This window comes from Poecilia reticulata, linkage group LG15 (assembly GCF_000633615.1).
Source record: "Poecilia reticulata strain Guanapo linkage group LG15, Guppy_female_1.0+MT, whole genome shotgun sequence".
Taxonomy (NCBI): Eukaryota; Metazoa; Chordata; class Actinopteri; order Cyprinodontiformes; family Poeciliidae; genus Poecilia; species Poecilia reticulata.
In genome coordinates, this window is record NC_024345.1 from 165,891 (window position 1) to 181,053 (window position 15,163).

The following is a 15,163-nucleotide window of genomic DNA, read 5'->3' on the forward strand; positions in this document are numbered from 1 at the left end:
TGGGGCCAAGTGAGTACCGTCACTAATCAATAATCTGGCGTCGAAGTGTTGGCAAACCGCTTCTCTTAAGCCGCAGGTAAGGACATAATGGACCTTACTAAGCTCTGCCCAGAAACGCCCCTCGAAAGTCCCACATGACTTCATGTCTCACATTAACCTCCTTGCAGAGCTTAGCATCTATGGGATTTTTCGTTTCGACTGACTCTGCAGAGTATTTTTGAGTCGATTAGTTTAGCATTTCTGCCGGATTTTCACAAAATATCAGCCACGACAATGGACAAGGGAACCAACAAGTTCATGTCATCTTTTTTGGACGACRTCAAGATGTTTTAGCCACGCAATGCCTCCAACATTGTGCGAGTTGCAGCTAAATGCTACCAGTCGATGAGGAAAACAGCAGATCCTCAGACCCTCAGCATAAATATAGCTGTGGACAAGATCACTGATGCCTATTGTTCTTGCAAAGTTGGGTATGTCGGGCATTCATGGTTTTGAGGGTTCGAATGTGCCTAGGACTTATACACGGTACTTGGTGCTAGTGTGGCTAACACGATTACAGTTTAGTAAAAAGCCTTTTCAGGTGAAATAAAACCTTTAATGTATGTCAGATACGGTACACATTGCATATTGATCTGTTCAGCTAACGTAAGGCTGTAACAGACAGGCTTCAGGATGTAGAAGTTGTATCGGTACTGCCATTATGCTGTACTTGGCTAAAAGGTTTTYATAATGGATGTGTTTATTATTGACTTTTTTTTCATTCACTAAACACAAAGAAAGCAAAGCAATAATACTTACGCCAGCAGACACTTTATTCTTATTGATCCTACGACGGCTGAGCTGCAAATGTGGTCATGCACAAGCTTTGATCCAAGCAAGACATTCCATTTCAGATTTTGGAAATCTGTGAATTTTAGTTCCACAAACACGACCAGGATCCCCGACATCACCTGTACAGATACCCCACTGACGGAGAACCATTTTTTTTCGAGTCCTGACGCGAAAACTCTCTGTCGGTCTGGTAGTCCACAATGTATATTAGCATGAGTTTGTGAGCTGGTAACCCACGTGATATCTGCGCTGTGACATAAAATGGGCATTAACCAATGAAAGGTGGGCCCTGTGGTAAGGTCCATTGCCGACCGGTGTGTAGATGACGTCAAAGGTCTGTCCCCCGTGCAGCCGCCTCCAGGGCTCCATCTAGTGGAGAACAACAAACCCCAACTTCCATCCAGAACCTGACACTTTCTATTAGCTACATATGACTATGCAGTGAAGCTATTGTCGAGTTCACTTTCAACCCTCCCGCAAGGGGAGTCAAGTGAAAGTCTCAGACGTCACTTGAACCTGGGAATTTCCATCCTCCACCTCCTGTGGATCATAGGGATAGGCTTTGCTTTTCTATCTTTATCATTTACTATATTTTTATCATTTACTATATTTAAACAGCGATTGGATCCGCTGTTTTTGTGAACCATGCGAATATGGGCAGTATTTGTGTGGTCTAGGTTTGTGGTGTTTTTATGCAACAGTGACACGCACATGATGAGCGTAACGCGTTGGGGATGTGGTTGTTCTCTTGTAGGTCAGGTGCAGTGGTGGGTTCGCCCCGAGAAAGGGGCCCGTGCCCGGGAAAGCGACGTGGTTCAGCTGCGTCCGGTGAAAAAATAAGGCAGATTAATTCGTAACACACAGCCTCCATGCAGTTTAACATGAAGTTGAATTATTGTTATAATAATCACAATAAATGCAGGGTTAACTCTGAATCTGAGTGAACTGAGTTGTTCTGGAATGAACTGGACTGAATGGAATGAACCAAGCTTCAAAATCATCTGAAGAACAAGATTGTTATTAATAAGAATAATAGTTTCCCTTTATTTGCACCGCTGTATAAACACATTATGTACATATGTGCCCAGAGATATCAGCCTTTTCAAGGCTCTTTCATTTAGGTTGGTGATTCACTCTTTGAGGTATGTTTTCTGTCCAAACCTCTGAGTTTTAATTAAAGACTGACCCACAGATCCGAAGCACACTTCTTTAGCTTCCATTTCACTTGTAAATCCTCATGTGTTGTCTTTTCAGGAGCCTTTAAAGCTTTCTCTGGTCTCAGGATTTGATTCTCATCAGGTGTTCATGGTCCACTGAGCTTCTCCCTGGTAGCAGCCATATGTCTCCCCAGTGTCTAGAAAGGATGAGAGAACTTCAAGTCACTGAATGGGGACTTGAAGCATCCCAAGGTCTTCCCCAGTGAGAAGAACCTCCTGCTCCCTGTGGTCCTAGTGGTCCTAGAGGTCCTGTGCTCCCGGCCTTCATTGCTGTGGCCAAGTCAGCTGTCCTTAAGGAAACCAAAGGTGAAGGAAACATTATTTCCCTTTCTGCCATTCATATTTTCCATTATGCAGTTCATCTGCACCGTTATGCATGTAGGTCTACCAGCTGTACTCTGAGTCTGCGGTCTGTGAACTGCCTTTAAGTGCAATAACACTGAGGCTTTGTTATTACACATTGTTTTCCAATGCAGAGAAACAGCAGCGCTTATTTAACAAATTTAACACACAATGGCGAACAACAACTGGAATACTTGATGCAGATTAAACAAACAGTAACTTGCATGTATTTTAATGAAAACAAAAACATCTCTGCAGCCAAAGCTGACAGTGATGCTGGTTTGTAATACAGATGGAACAATGGTTCACACCTGCAACCGATTTCTATACTTCTGTTTGGCCACAAGACAGTCTAAGCTCATTGGTTCAATTACATACTTTGCTATGCTTTTAGAATTATCTAACTATTAACAAGGACATTTGACACTTCAAAATATAAGAAAATAGCAGCCATATTAAGTGTAGCTCAATATTTTAATATTTGAATTATTCCAGTAATTCAATTCAAAAAGTGTAACTCAGATATTGCATTAATTGACCATTTCATATTACATTACATCTAAAATGTTTATGTCTGTTAATTTTAATTTTGAAAATTCAAAATGCATTTTCCTGGAAACAACCTAAAATCTACCATCACCAAAAAAAATAAATAAATAGCCCAGATCTCAACCTCCAGTGGAACTCATGTTATAGTGCATTAATATTTATATATACATATAGATTACGTTGTGATTATTTCTATTTTGTGTTTTCTTGCATCACTTCCCCTAGGGGGCGCTGTAAAACAAGAAATGAGGCATAAATGTTGCGTGGACTGTACGCTCATTTTATTTGCTACTATTAAAAGTATCTGAAACGTGTAGTTTCATTACCTCCATCGTGTTTGTTTCTCCGTTTCGTCCCTCACAGATGCCGGGTTTGTTCTGGTAATTCAAATAGTTCTGAGCGGAAACTCCGTGCTTCTGTCTATTGCTGTGGTTTTCCCAGCTGGCAATACCCGGGCATTTAGACGCCTTTCTGTGAGTCCTGTACTTCATTTTAGGAAACGTGTGTGAGCCGCTGTCTGCGGACCCCCAGCCCAGATCAGACCACAGGGGCTCAGTCTGTGTGGCTTGGCTAGTGGTGGCCCTCTGCAGGCGCACAGATATCCTTTGAGCCGAGCCGGTCATCAGGGTGATGGACTGGGGATCCGGAGCTGGACCTGCCGGGGCGACAGCTGGGAACTCAAACACATCGTCCTCGTCTGGAGAAGGGAACACAACGGGAAATATGTGAATTAGTTCTTGCCAAATAAAAGCAAGCCACGAGAATGAGTGAATGGCTAAAAGGAACACATAAAATGTAATAAATAAAATGTTCTGTTCAAAAACAATGTACAGCAACAGCGTGCCACACAGCTTTAAATTGATGATGAACAATGACACTGTCCAAATCTGCACAGCTTAAGATGTGAGTCCACTTCATTTAAATGAATGGAACTGTGATCTGTTCTGTACTGCATAGAATAGACCAGCTGTATTTTAAAACTAGGACTGTCAAAGTTAATGCAAAGGCAAATAACTTTAAATTAGGTCATTTTTTAACGGCAGTTAACACCCAAGCCTCCATAGCTTTGGTCCCAGCCTGCGCTGTAGTTTGAGCATTACTTCCTTCTCTGTTTCAGCTAATTTCTAGTTTTATAAAAAGTCATATTTGAAAACTCCTCCTCCTGGATGGTGGTTTGTAATGCAGACCACCATCAGTCCTCTGCACTGTTTGAGCGCTGCGATTGGAGCAGCTGAGAGCGCCACTCAGTGCCAATATTCACAACTGAAGTAACTCTTAACTTATGTAAGCAAATGAAAAATGATAAATATAAAAACAACAAAGACATGAGGAGTTATCCCATGTTCAGCCTATTACATCTGTCACTGCATCCTATACTTTGAAAGACAATCAAAAGTGTTAAAGGTTTGCTAATGTGAAATAATCTGTAAACTAATTAAACTTTTTTGGTTTTAATAATTTCCAAATGAAACTTTCTCAGAAAAACCCGTCATGATTATTAGATTTTTCGTTTGAAAGTCAGATCTTCTTCTTGTTTTTTGGGGCTGCATCAAATAAACAACATGTGAAAACGGCACAAACATAAGTTTAATTTTAACAACACTTTAAAGGAAGAGTCCTAGTTCTGTATTACATTCCCCGTTGTTACATTTCATACATTGCGTTTTGTTTACTTTCCTAGTAGCTCTGGCAATTTTTTAGAGAACCTGGTACCATTATTGATTTTTTTGTGAAATATTTTTGATATTTGTCGTGTTTGGTGTTGTTGCAATTATAGTAAACATATTTTTGCATGAAATAAGCATATTTATCTACACCAATGCTAAGAATATCATATAACAAAAAAAATGTGTTAAGGTACATTACATTTTTAAAAACATCTAATACAATTTCAAGAAATGGAAAGTTAACCATGAATCCTGTGGACAATATTTTAATTGATTGAAAGCCCTATTTAAAACATCAAATAACTGTTGATGGGTTTTTGAAAGGCAATAAACAACTATTTTCTTTACATCTAAACCAAAACTCAACTTTTATCATGCAAATGATAAAAAGTAGATATCTCAGCTTTACAAAGAGAAATAGATTTCCCAGTTGCACATTAAATTTGAACACAAACTGAACAAAAATAACAGAGAGATGGTTTTGCCACAGTGTTTCTATTTCTACTGACTTAAAGTCCAGTACCTCAATGTTCCGTAACTTAATACTGAATACAATAAGCTGTTACTAAGGACTGGGAGTGCACCGATTGCAGTTTTCACGCTGATTGCCGATTACCGATTATGATCTTTGAAAATCCTGACCTGCTAAATTGATACTGATTTTATTTTTTTTGTCTGAAATGTTGCTGAATATAGCAAGAAAGTCATTGAGTTGGTAACAGAGTGAGGCAGAGGGGTGATTATTGGCAACTGCAAACCTGCAGACATGACCTGTTGGGTGGGGCTGAAGGTCAAACTTCTCTCTTGGCAGAGCAAAAGAGGACAGTGGCTCATTTTTAGACCTTCGCAGATAAGATAAGATCAGTAGATAATATTGGCTTCACATGTATCGGCCGATCACGCAAAATTAAGAACAATGGGGCTGATTTACCAGTGTACCACTACTGCATACTTACATTTATTTACTCTTATGAAAAGGCTAACTCATGACAACATTCAGCCAAATGTTGATAACACCAGAATATTGCTTATGAGTAACAGTATCTGAAAACAACCTTTACAGGTGGGCAGCGTTGGGCTGTTGGGCAGAGAACTGTGGGTCAGCCTGGCTGGAGAGCCACTGCTTAGAGAGCCTGAGCGAATCAGCTTCCTGCAGGCCAGAACCAGCAGTTCCCGACATTGTTTATGACAGTTAACTCCACAGTCTGCAAAGCAAACACATTTATTGGCTCAAATCATCACTGCGGTATTGAAGCAGCATCAATAAAAATAATAATAATAATAATTATAGCTACTGCTAATAAATGTGGTGTCAAAAAACAAACAGAGAGGAGACACAAACAAGTGAATTCATATCCATGAAAGTCACTCTCAGAATAAAGCAGCAGACACACCTCTGCACTTGTATCCCTGTTTGATGATTCCCCAGAGCTGCACATGTGGAAGGAGAAGATGAAAATGTTACATAATGGACAGAGAAAACAGTCCCAGTAGTCTACTGGGTTTCATGCCAATTGTTGGGAGCCCAGAACAGGCGTTAGAAAACACAAGCGGACTGACAAGCTGCTTAGGACAAACAGGCCACCAGGGGGCCCAGAAGAACGCCTCATTTCTTACACAGAGTGTGGTACTCTGGTGAAATGTCAAATTCTCTAATTTAGGATCCAAAGAACTCACAAATATGCAAAACTGTTCTCATAATGTGATAGATTCCATCCATCCATCCTCAAACCTGGGTTAATAAGATGATCAGTCTTCATCTCCACAGTTTTTGCCCTTATTACAGAAGCATTGATGAGCAGCACCCAAGTGTTATCCTGTGCCTGTAATCCGTCTGCCACCTACTGGACGCCAGAGGTTCTGCTTATGCCCTCTGGTGGTTTACGCTTCCCTTCAAGCAACGTCTGTGAACAAACACTGCTGGAATCGGGACTTATAAGAGAACCTACCTGTCACTTCAACAGGCTTCTCACCTGCTTCACCTTTTTTGCATTTTTATAAGCTGTTATTTATATATTATATATATATATATACCTGGTTTTCTGTAATTTAGTAATTCCAAAGTAAAAGATGACATTATGTTTTAATACATTCAGCATGTTTGGCATCAATCGACATAATTCACTTCTGACACATCCAGCAACTGTTGAAATACGTACAAATCCGGCACAATGTTCACAGAAGGTTGGCTTCAGATAGGTCATCTCCTGAAAGTTGTGAATGAATCCTGGTCCCATCTTACATTGGAGCAGAGGGTTGGCCCGGAGGAAATACGCAACCATCTCATCCTTGCTGATCAATCCATCTCTGAGGAAGACAAGGAGGAGGAAACAGGAGCATCAGCTCAGCTGGAGATCTTTTAGTCATGGACAAAATTCATGGCAGTGATGCCATAAACTTTGCGGCTTTTTAATTGATAAATATTCATTGTTTTGGGGGCAGGGAGTCTTTTATTTTTAAAATAGAGTTATCGAACATGATTACTGCAATTCATGAAGTTTATGAAAGGTATAAGAGTTTTGTTTTTCCCCATGAATTCTAATATTCAGCTCTGTTGCTTTCCCATAGATTTAGAAATGTATTTGAAGAGAACATTCTAGTACTTTGGCTACCTTTCTCAATTTTCTTTTTCGTTTTGGAACTACCACCTAGCATGAAAATCCACAGTTGTTCATCAAGAATGTCTCAGTACATTTATCCAATAATTTTCCTTCATTAATAAACAGTCAGCCAGGCTGTAAGGTGGCCCGCACCATGACGTTCCAACCTGCTTCACTTTTGGCTTGGAGTTATAATGACCTCCAAAGAGTTCAGGTTTGGCCTTACCAAATCTGAACTACAACTTTTCCACATGATTTGCAACTTTAACCCTTTGGGGTACATATGGTTAATTTTGGCAAATTTATATTTTATCTTTATATTTCCCAATAGACATGGTCAATATTGCTTTCATCATTTAGAATGCCGGTGTATACTGCACATTTTTAAAATGTATGTAGAAATATTGCAAGCAACACAGTTTTATAAAATTATTAACAAGAAAATGAAGGCAACCCCTCATTTGTTTGCATGCAACTATTTACAAAACATCACAGATCAACACAAGATATCAAAGAATGTGTAATAAATAAATTCTAATGCTGGCAATTCCTTATCAATATTTGTGCAGTTATTCACAATTATTTACTTTTAGAAAACTAAACAAATTTGGTGTTAATCAAATTTAGTGTCAATGATGAGCAACAAATTCACAGCAACTTTTTTCTGTTATTGGAGACGATACGCGAGTTAACTATAATGATGTAGGAGATCAGAGGCAGCTTGTCTGACATATTTTCCTTCTCAGTCTCAACATACAGATCGATCCCGACAGCAGCCATTTTGTTCTTGTATCTTTTTCTCACACATTGGTCAAGAGTGCCCACATACTTTCTTTTTATTGGTCTTGGAGCCATGAGCCCACTATTCTTTGTACATACGCTTGCCTGCTAAAATGGCACCAATCACTTCCTGTTCAGACTGTTGGGAACTATGTATTGACCCTTAGCACATGACATCTGGCTCTTCAGAAATCTGTCCACTCCGCCATGATGGACATCAAAACAACAACTGCGCTCCTTTGAAGCCTGTCAAAAAACAGCCTGTCTAAAATTGCTTCCATTTAGTTGATTTCAGTCTGAATTCATGACTGTTAGGCCAACTGGTCTCTAAATTCTCTTTAGGTGTCAATAAAAAATAAATTTCATGAATAAAATATCAAAAATAAAACATCAGGGCTGCACAGTGGCACCGCTGGTAGCACTATTGCCTGCAGCAAGAAAGTCTTGGGTTTGAATCCTGGCTTGAGTTCTTTATGCATGGGATTTGCATGTTCTCCATGTGCATGAGTGGGTTCTCTCCAGGTACTCCGGCTTCCTCCCACAGTACAAAAAGATTTTGTGCACATTAGTGCGTAGTTCTCATGTAATGTCCATGTCCGTGAACCTTGTAACCGACAGCCCTCTTGTCAAGCAGTTGCTATGACAACAATAAACAAGCCACAAACATAACCAACTCTCCCATCCTCCTAACTTATAAACAATATAAGCACACTGCAACTATCACTCAATTACAATTTTTGAGTACTCTTCCCACCTCTGTGTAATACTAAAATAAATATCAGTGATATTTACTGTTGACGAACTAACAACATTTTCTTACCTAATCTACCTTTTATCTGCTAACTAAGATGGACAGGTAGCCTATGTGTATGTTACTCTATGCACTTTCCAGTCACCATAACCTTAGAGTTCGTATGTCCTTTTCAAATCTGTTTAAACATTGATTGTATCTGTCTGTGGATTTCAGGCTGCAAACCTCCTCCATGGTTTACACTCTTTGTGTTCACTTGGCAGTGAAAACACGAGTCACACCACAGTCGTCATTGGAGTCATTGTTCTGGTGATTCAAATTTAAATATTTTGTTATAGTCATCCATCTTTGTTCAGACCCTCAGCAAGATGCTATCGTACCTATTTGTGACAGTCAGTTTAGTGTTATAAGATTTGAAAGCCTGATATTGACATAAACAAACATCCTGTTAGTTTATGTTGATGTTAAACTTACACCAAATATGCTAGCTTGTGATAGGGCTGTGCCTTTGTGATTTCTGGGCTGTTCCCATTCTGTCTAGTTTCTATCTGAAGCTTGTGTCTGATGAGTAAAACTTCAATCCAGCTGAGTGTACCAGTTAGTAAGTGATCGCAAACACACATCAAATATGGCATTTCCTGAAAGAAGAATGTCTCAGACAAATTGTTTAATCACCCAAAATGTACATTACTTTGAGTTTAGTGATGAGGGGATGCAAACTAATTTTCAGCTCTGAATGGAATCCCAGTCATGAATTCATTTTTAAAAAGCAAACCGTTGATCTTCCTTGAGCATTACTGCAGACTCTAAGTAAACCATAGACTAATCGTTACACGTTTTCCACAATCCACCAAATCGTTCCTAAATTAGGGAAATGGATTTGCTATGACAGAAGAAAGATGCATCAAAGTTGTTTTTCACACTCACTGATCTTTATCCAAAACGCAGAATGAGTCCAGAAATGGGAAATTAGCTGCAATACTCTCAAAGTCTTCTTGTGATATATAGCCATCATGGTCATGGTCATAATTCCTGAAAACAGACTATTTGAAGGAAAACAAGTAATTAATGTCATATGAAATCATGTAACATCACACAATGTCAATTATCTTTGTTTTTGTTTGAAGGCATTATTAGAAATTGGAAGAGTTACTCGCCTCTACTAGTTTGCGAATGTGTTTACTGACCACAGAAGGATCTGGTTTGCTGGTAACCCCAGAGGCCCAGTCCAGTGGGGCTAAGGGTTTGTTGGGAGTAGTTGGAGATGTAGGCTGAGAAGAGAGAGTCAGTATAATTTCATTCAACTCATAATATTTATTTATAAGTTTATTTTCCAATCATATTTTGACAATCTTTGGTTATGATTCCAAGACTTTGAGAGTGGAAAACCCTCTTGCTAGGGGTGTTAATATCCACCCCTCAAGCACCAGTGTTGGACAACCTTTATATATATTTTTTTTTTTTAACACACCAAAATAAAATACTTGGATTTGTAGCATGAAGGACGACTGCATGCTGAGGAGGAAATTAACCATTTGATTCTGGTATGTTGGACCAGGGACACATCTAAAGGTTTCAGGCGACTAGCCCTTGCAGACGTGGAGTTTGACAACCACTAATCTAAACTCCTTTCTGAAATTTTCTAAAAGATTCAAGTTCTCTGGTGCTCCAAAATGCTAATATCACTTGGTCATAAAATTAAAGGTTGCCAATAATCTAAATATGAGAAAACTCACAGAACAGTTTAGTTACATGTCAATGCATGTTCACAATAGACGATAGATAATCAGGAAGAACTATTTGAATATGACAGATACATCCATCCATTTTCTGCCACCTATCCAGGGTCGGGTCGCGGGGGCAGCAGCTTCAGAAGGGAGGCCCAGACTTCCCTCTCCCCAGCCACTCCTTCCAGCTCCTCGGGGGGAATCTCAAGGCGTTCCCAGGCCAGCCGAGAGACATAGTCCCTCCAGCATGTCCTAGGTCTTCCCCGAGGCCTCTTCCCAGTGGGACGTGCCCGGAACACCTCACCAGGGAGGCGTCCAGGAGGAATCCTGACCAGATGCTCGAGGCACCTCAACTGGCTCCTCTCGACGTGGAGGAGCCAGTTGGATGACCGAGCTTCTCACCCCCTCTCTAAGGGAGAGCCCAGCCACCCTGCGAAGGAAACCCATTTCGGCCGCTTGTGTCCGGGATCTCGTTCTTTCGGTCATGATCCAAAGCTTATGACCATAGATGAGGGTGGGAACGTAGATCGAGAGCTTCGTTTTTTTATTCAGCTCTCTCTTCACCACGACAGACGGGTACAGCGCCCGCTTCACGGCAGACGCTGCCCCAATCCGCCTGTCGATCTCCYGCTCCCTTCTTCCCTCATTCGTGAACAAGATCCCCAGATACTTAAACTCCTCCACTTGAGGCAGGACAACCCCCCTGACCCAGAGAAGGCACTCTACCCTTTTCTGGCTCAAAACCATGGCCTCGGATTTGGAGGCACTGAGCCTCATCCCGGCTGCTTAACACGCGGCTGCGAACCATTCCAGCGAGAGCTGCAGATCACGATCTGCAGAAATTCTGTCCATGAAAGTAATGAACAGAATCGATGACAAAGGGCAGCCTTGGCGAAGTCCAACTCTCACCGGAAACGAGCCCGACTTACTGCCGGCAGTGCAGACCAGACTCTGATACCGGTCATACAGGGACCTGACAACCCGTATCAAAGGGCCCGGTACCCCATACTCCCGGAGAACCCCGCACAAGTCCCCCCAGGGAACACGGTCGAAAACCTTGTCCAAGTCCACAAAACACATGTAGACTGGTTGGGCGAACTCCCATGCACCCTCCAGGACCCYGCTGAGGGTGTAGAGCTGGTCCAGTGTTCCACGACCAGGACGAAAACCACACTGCTCTTTTCCTGAATCTGAGGTTCGACTATCCGACGGACCCTCCTCTCCAGGACCCTGAATAGACCTTACCAGGGAGGCTTAAGAGTGTGACCCCCCCATAATTGGAGCACACCCTCCAGTCCCCCTTTTTGAACAGGGGGACCACCACCCCAGTCTGCCAATCCAGGGGAACTGCCCCCGATGTCCATGCAATATTGCAGAGTCGTGTGAGCCAACACAACCCTACAACATCCAGAGCCTTAAGGAACTCCGGACGGATCTCATCCACCCCCGGGGCCCTGCCACTGAGGAGCTTTTAGACCACCTCGGCGACCTCGTCCCCAGAGATTGGAGAGCCCAACCCAGAGTCCCCAGGCTCAGCTTCCTCAACAGAAGGCATGTTGGTGGGATTGAGGAGGTCTTCGAAGTATTCCGCCCACCGGCCCACAACGTCCCTAGTTGAGGTCAGCAGCACACCATCCTCACTATAAACAGTGTTGGTGCTGCACTGCTTCCCCCGCCTGAGACGCCGGATGGTGGACCAGAATCATCTCGAAGCCGTACGGAAGTCTTTCTCCATGGCCTCTCCAAATTCCTCCCACGCCCGAGTTTTTGCCTCAGCGACCACCCGAGCCGCATGCCACTTCGCCTGCCGGTACCCATCAGCTGCTTCTGGAGTCCCACAGGCCAAAAAGGTCTGATAGGACTCCTTCTTCAGTTTGACAGCATCCCTCACCGAAGGCGTCCACCAACAGGTTCGAGGGTTGCCGCTGCGACAGGCACCAATAACCTTGCGGCCACAGCTCCGATAAACCGCCTCTGCAATGGAGGCACATCATAGGGGTCTGAGTGCACATGGTCCACTCAGACCCCTATGATGAGTAATAACATTGGACTTGGTTTTCCCTCGCCCGGACACGGGTCACCGGGGTCCCACTCTGGAGCCAGGCCTGGAGGTGGGGCACGATGGCGAGCACCTGGTGGCCGGGCTTTTACCCACGGAGCCTGGCCGGGCTCAGCCCGAAGAGGAGACGTGGGTCCCCCTTCCAATGGGCTCACCACCTGTCGGAGGGGCCAAAGGAGTCGGGTGCGTTGTGTAACGGGCGGCACCCTGGCTGTCTGATCCTCGGCTGCAGAAGCTGGCTCTTAGGACGTGGAACATCACCTCTCTGGTGGGGAAGGAACCGGAGCTAGTGTGCGAGGCTGAGAGGTTCCAACTAGAAATAGTCGGCCTCACCTTGACGCATGACTCTGGTTCTGGAACCAGTCTCCTTGAGAGGGGCTGGACGTACTTCCACTCTGGAGTTGCCCACGGTGAGAGGCGCCGGGCAGGAGTGGGCATACTTGTTGCCCCCCATCTTGGCGCCTGTACGTTGGGGTTTACCCTGGTGAATGAGAGGGTAGCCTCCCTCCGCCTACGGGTGGGGGCACGGGTTCTGACTGTTTGTGCTTACGGGCCGAACAGCAGTTCAGACTACCCATCCTTCTGGGAGTCCTTAGAGGGGGTGCCCCTCCTGGGGACTCCCTTGTTCTACTGGGGGACTTCAACGCTCACGTGGGCAATGACAGTAAGACCTGGAGGGGCGTGGTTGGGAGGAACGGTCCCCCCGATCTGAACTCGAGTGGTGTTCTGTAGTTGGACTTCTGTGCTCATCACGGATTGTCCATCACGAACACCATGTTCAAGCATAAGGGTGTTCATATGTGCACTTGGCACCAGGTCACCCTAGGCCTCAATTCGATGATCGATTTTGTCATCGTTTCAACGGATCTGCGACCGTATGTCTTGGACACTCGRGTGAAGAGAGGTGCGGAGCTGTCCACTGACCACTACCTGGTGGYGAGTTGGCTCCGGTGKKGGGGGAGGAAGCCGGTCAGACCTGGCAGGCCCAAACGTGTAGTGAGGGTCTGCTGGGAACGTCTGGCGGAGTCCCCTGTGAGACAGAGCTTTAACTCCCATCTCCGGCAGAACTTCGAATACATTTCGGGGGCGGTTGGGGTCATTGAGTCTGAGTATGACAGATATCATATGGAAATAAAACCTTCTTTGGCAGCTGCTCACTGTGAGCTGGCCTCATTTCACCATAACAGCCACAGACTTTTACCAGCATACAGTGTGTTTAATTCAGAATAGAACTGAATAGAACTTTGAATAGAACTTTACCTGCGATTTTGGGTTACGTGGTTCCCTCAGCAACGATAGCTCATAAATCTCATCTTCTGTGTAATAAAGGTCAAGAGAAAGCTGAAAAATATGAGCGTTCAGGCAAAAGTCATAAAACAACCATAATGATGGCCAAACCCTAACACAGAGGCTTAGTGAAATATAGACAGAGCTGATAGATATTTGACACATCATGATGCTTTTTGAAACCAACTATAATTCCTGGTGTTAGATTCCATTTCTAAAGTCAATCATCTCAGATGAAGCTTACTGTGAAACCTATATTCTCTATGTGCTATATAAAATTTGAGGCCTGAAGCAAATAGCTGCCCTCACCGTCAGAAGGTAAATGAGGTCCATGTTGGGCTCCACTTGGGATACCACACTCTGTAGTGACACCAGCTCATTGAACGTCATGTACAGCTGATGCATCTTCACCAGGTTCACCATGGTGCCGTCACCGACCCAGTCAGGAAAGATGACGTGCACTGCGATCAGATCCTTCAGGTGAACGCCCAGGATGGGGATTTTAAACCCTCTGCATTCATTGAAGGCCTTTCTGTAGTTGGAGTAGTTGTTGTTGGAAGAGACCAGCTCTGTCATCTCGCTCCAAATCTTGGACAGCAATAGGAAAACAGCATCATGTAATGAATAAGTCACAGTCATTTTTGTGGCAGCTCATATGACATAGATGGGTAAATAGATAGACCAGTTGCAGAGGCTAATGGGGGCTCAGATGTTCTTATATTGATGTAAGCAAAGAAATCAGTGTGAGGAATAGCATAGCCTGGCCCATGCTCAGTACCTTCAAAACTTCTGGCGCCAGGTAAGCATGAGTTTCTTTCAGTCGAGAAATCGAGCTGTGGCTCAGACCTCCCACCACCGCCATCAGAGTGTTGAAGTTCTGAAGATGCAGCAGTTTCTGAGAAAACAGAGGGGGGGGAGGGGGGGGGGGTTAAAATGTTTGGCTTTAACATTGTTCATCAGAGATCACAGTGCCATGGTCTGTAATAAAACTCTGAAAAAGATATGCTGCTCATCTGCTTCCTTTAGCCCAAAGTCACTTGAGTTGACTTGGTGTGGCAGAGATTCTGTTGGTTGTTTTGCTATGAGATATTTATCACCACCAACCAAGTTGGTTGGAAATGTTTGTCAGTGACAGCTGGTTTATTATAGTGACAGAAGATTCTTATTAGCTACATAAGATTCACGGTGCATTCAAGTACAGTTTGTAAATAATTTCCGCTTCATTAAACATGGCTTAATTCCCATTGGGCAGTGGTGGAGAAAGTACTCAAAAAATTTACTTAAGTAAAAGTACAAATACACAGTCAAAAATGTACTTAAGTAAAAGTCAAAGTACCACATTAACATTTTACT

At 43.3% G+C, this 15,163-nt stretch overlaps 2 protein-coding genes across 8 annotated transcripts in view; both read right to left on the bottom strand.

Annotated features, from left to right (window-relative positions):
- The window catches only part of LOC103476546 (B-cadherin-like), a 31,975-nt gene extending 30,211 nt beyond the window's left edge, over positions 1-1,764 (bottom strand). Inside the window, exon 1 of the mRNA XM_008428988.2 lies at positions 1,543-1,764. The gene's annotated coding sequence lies outside the window, so the exon portion shown is untranslated. The remainder of the gene's footprint in view (positions 1-1,542) is intronic.
- A 91-nt stretch (positions 1,765-1,855) lies between these two features.
- The window catches only part of rasgrp3 (RAS guanyl releasing protein 3 (calcium and DAG-regulated)), a 28,696-nt gene continuing 15,388 nt past the window's right edge, over positions 1,856-15,163 (bottom strand). For 3 of the 7 annotated variants that reach the window (XM_008428991.2, XM_017309191.1, XM_008428992.1), the window contains 10 exons: positions 14,589-14,705; positions 14,120-14,398; positions 13,784-13,864; positions 9,895-10,008; positions 9,665-9,780; positions 6,766-6,913; positions 6,001-6,037; positions 5,662-5,811; positions 3,266-3,636; positions 1,856-2,185 (listed from right to left, as the gene is read on the bottom strand). In XM_008428991.2, coding sequence (XP_008427213.1) covers positions 2,135-2,185; positions 3,266-3,636; positions 5,662-5,811; positions 6,001-6,037; positions 6,766-6,913; positions 9,665-9,780; positions 9,895-10,008; positions 13,784-13,864; positions 14,120-14,398; positions 14,589-14,705 — 1,464 coding nt within the window. In that variant the 3' untranslated portion in view covers positions 1,856-2,134. Of the gene's footprint in view, positions 2,339-3,265; positions 3,637-5,661; positions 5,812-6,000; positions 6,038-6,765; positions 6,914-9,664; positions 9,781-9,894; positions 10,009-13,783; positions 13,865-14,119; positions 14,399-14,588; positions 14,706-15,163 lie in introns of all 7 variants that reach the window. The other 4 variants (XR_535491.2, XR_535492.2, XM_008428993.2 and 1 more) reach the window with 4 other exon arrangements.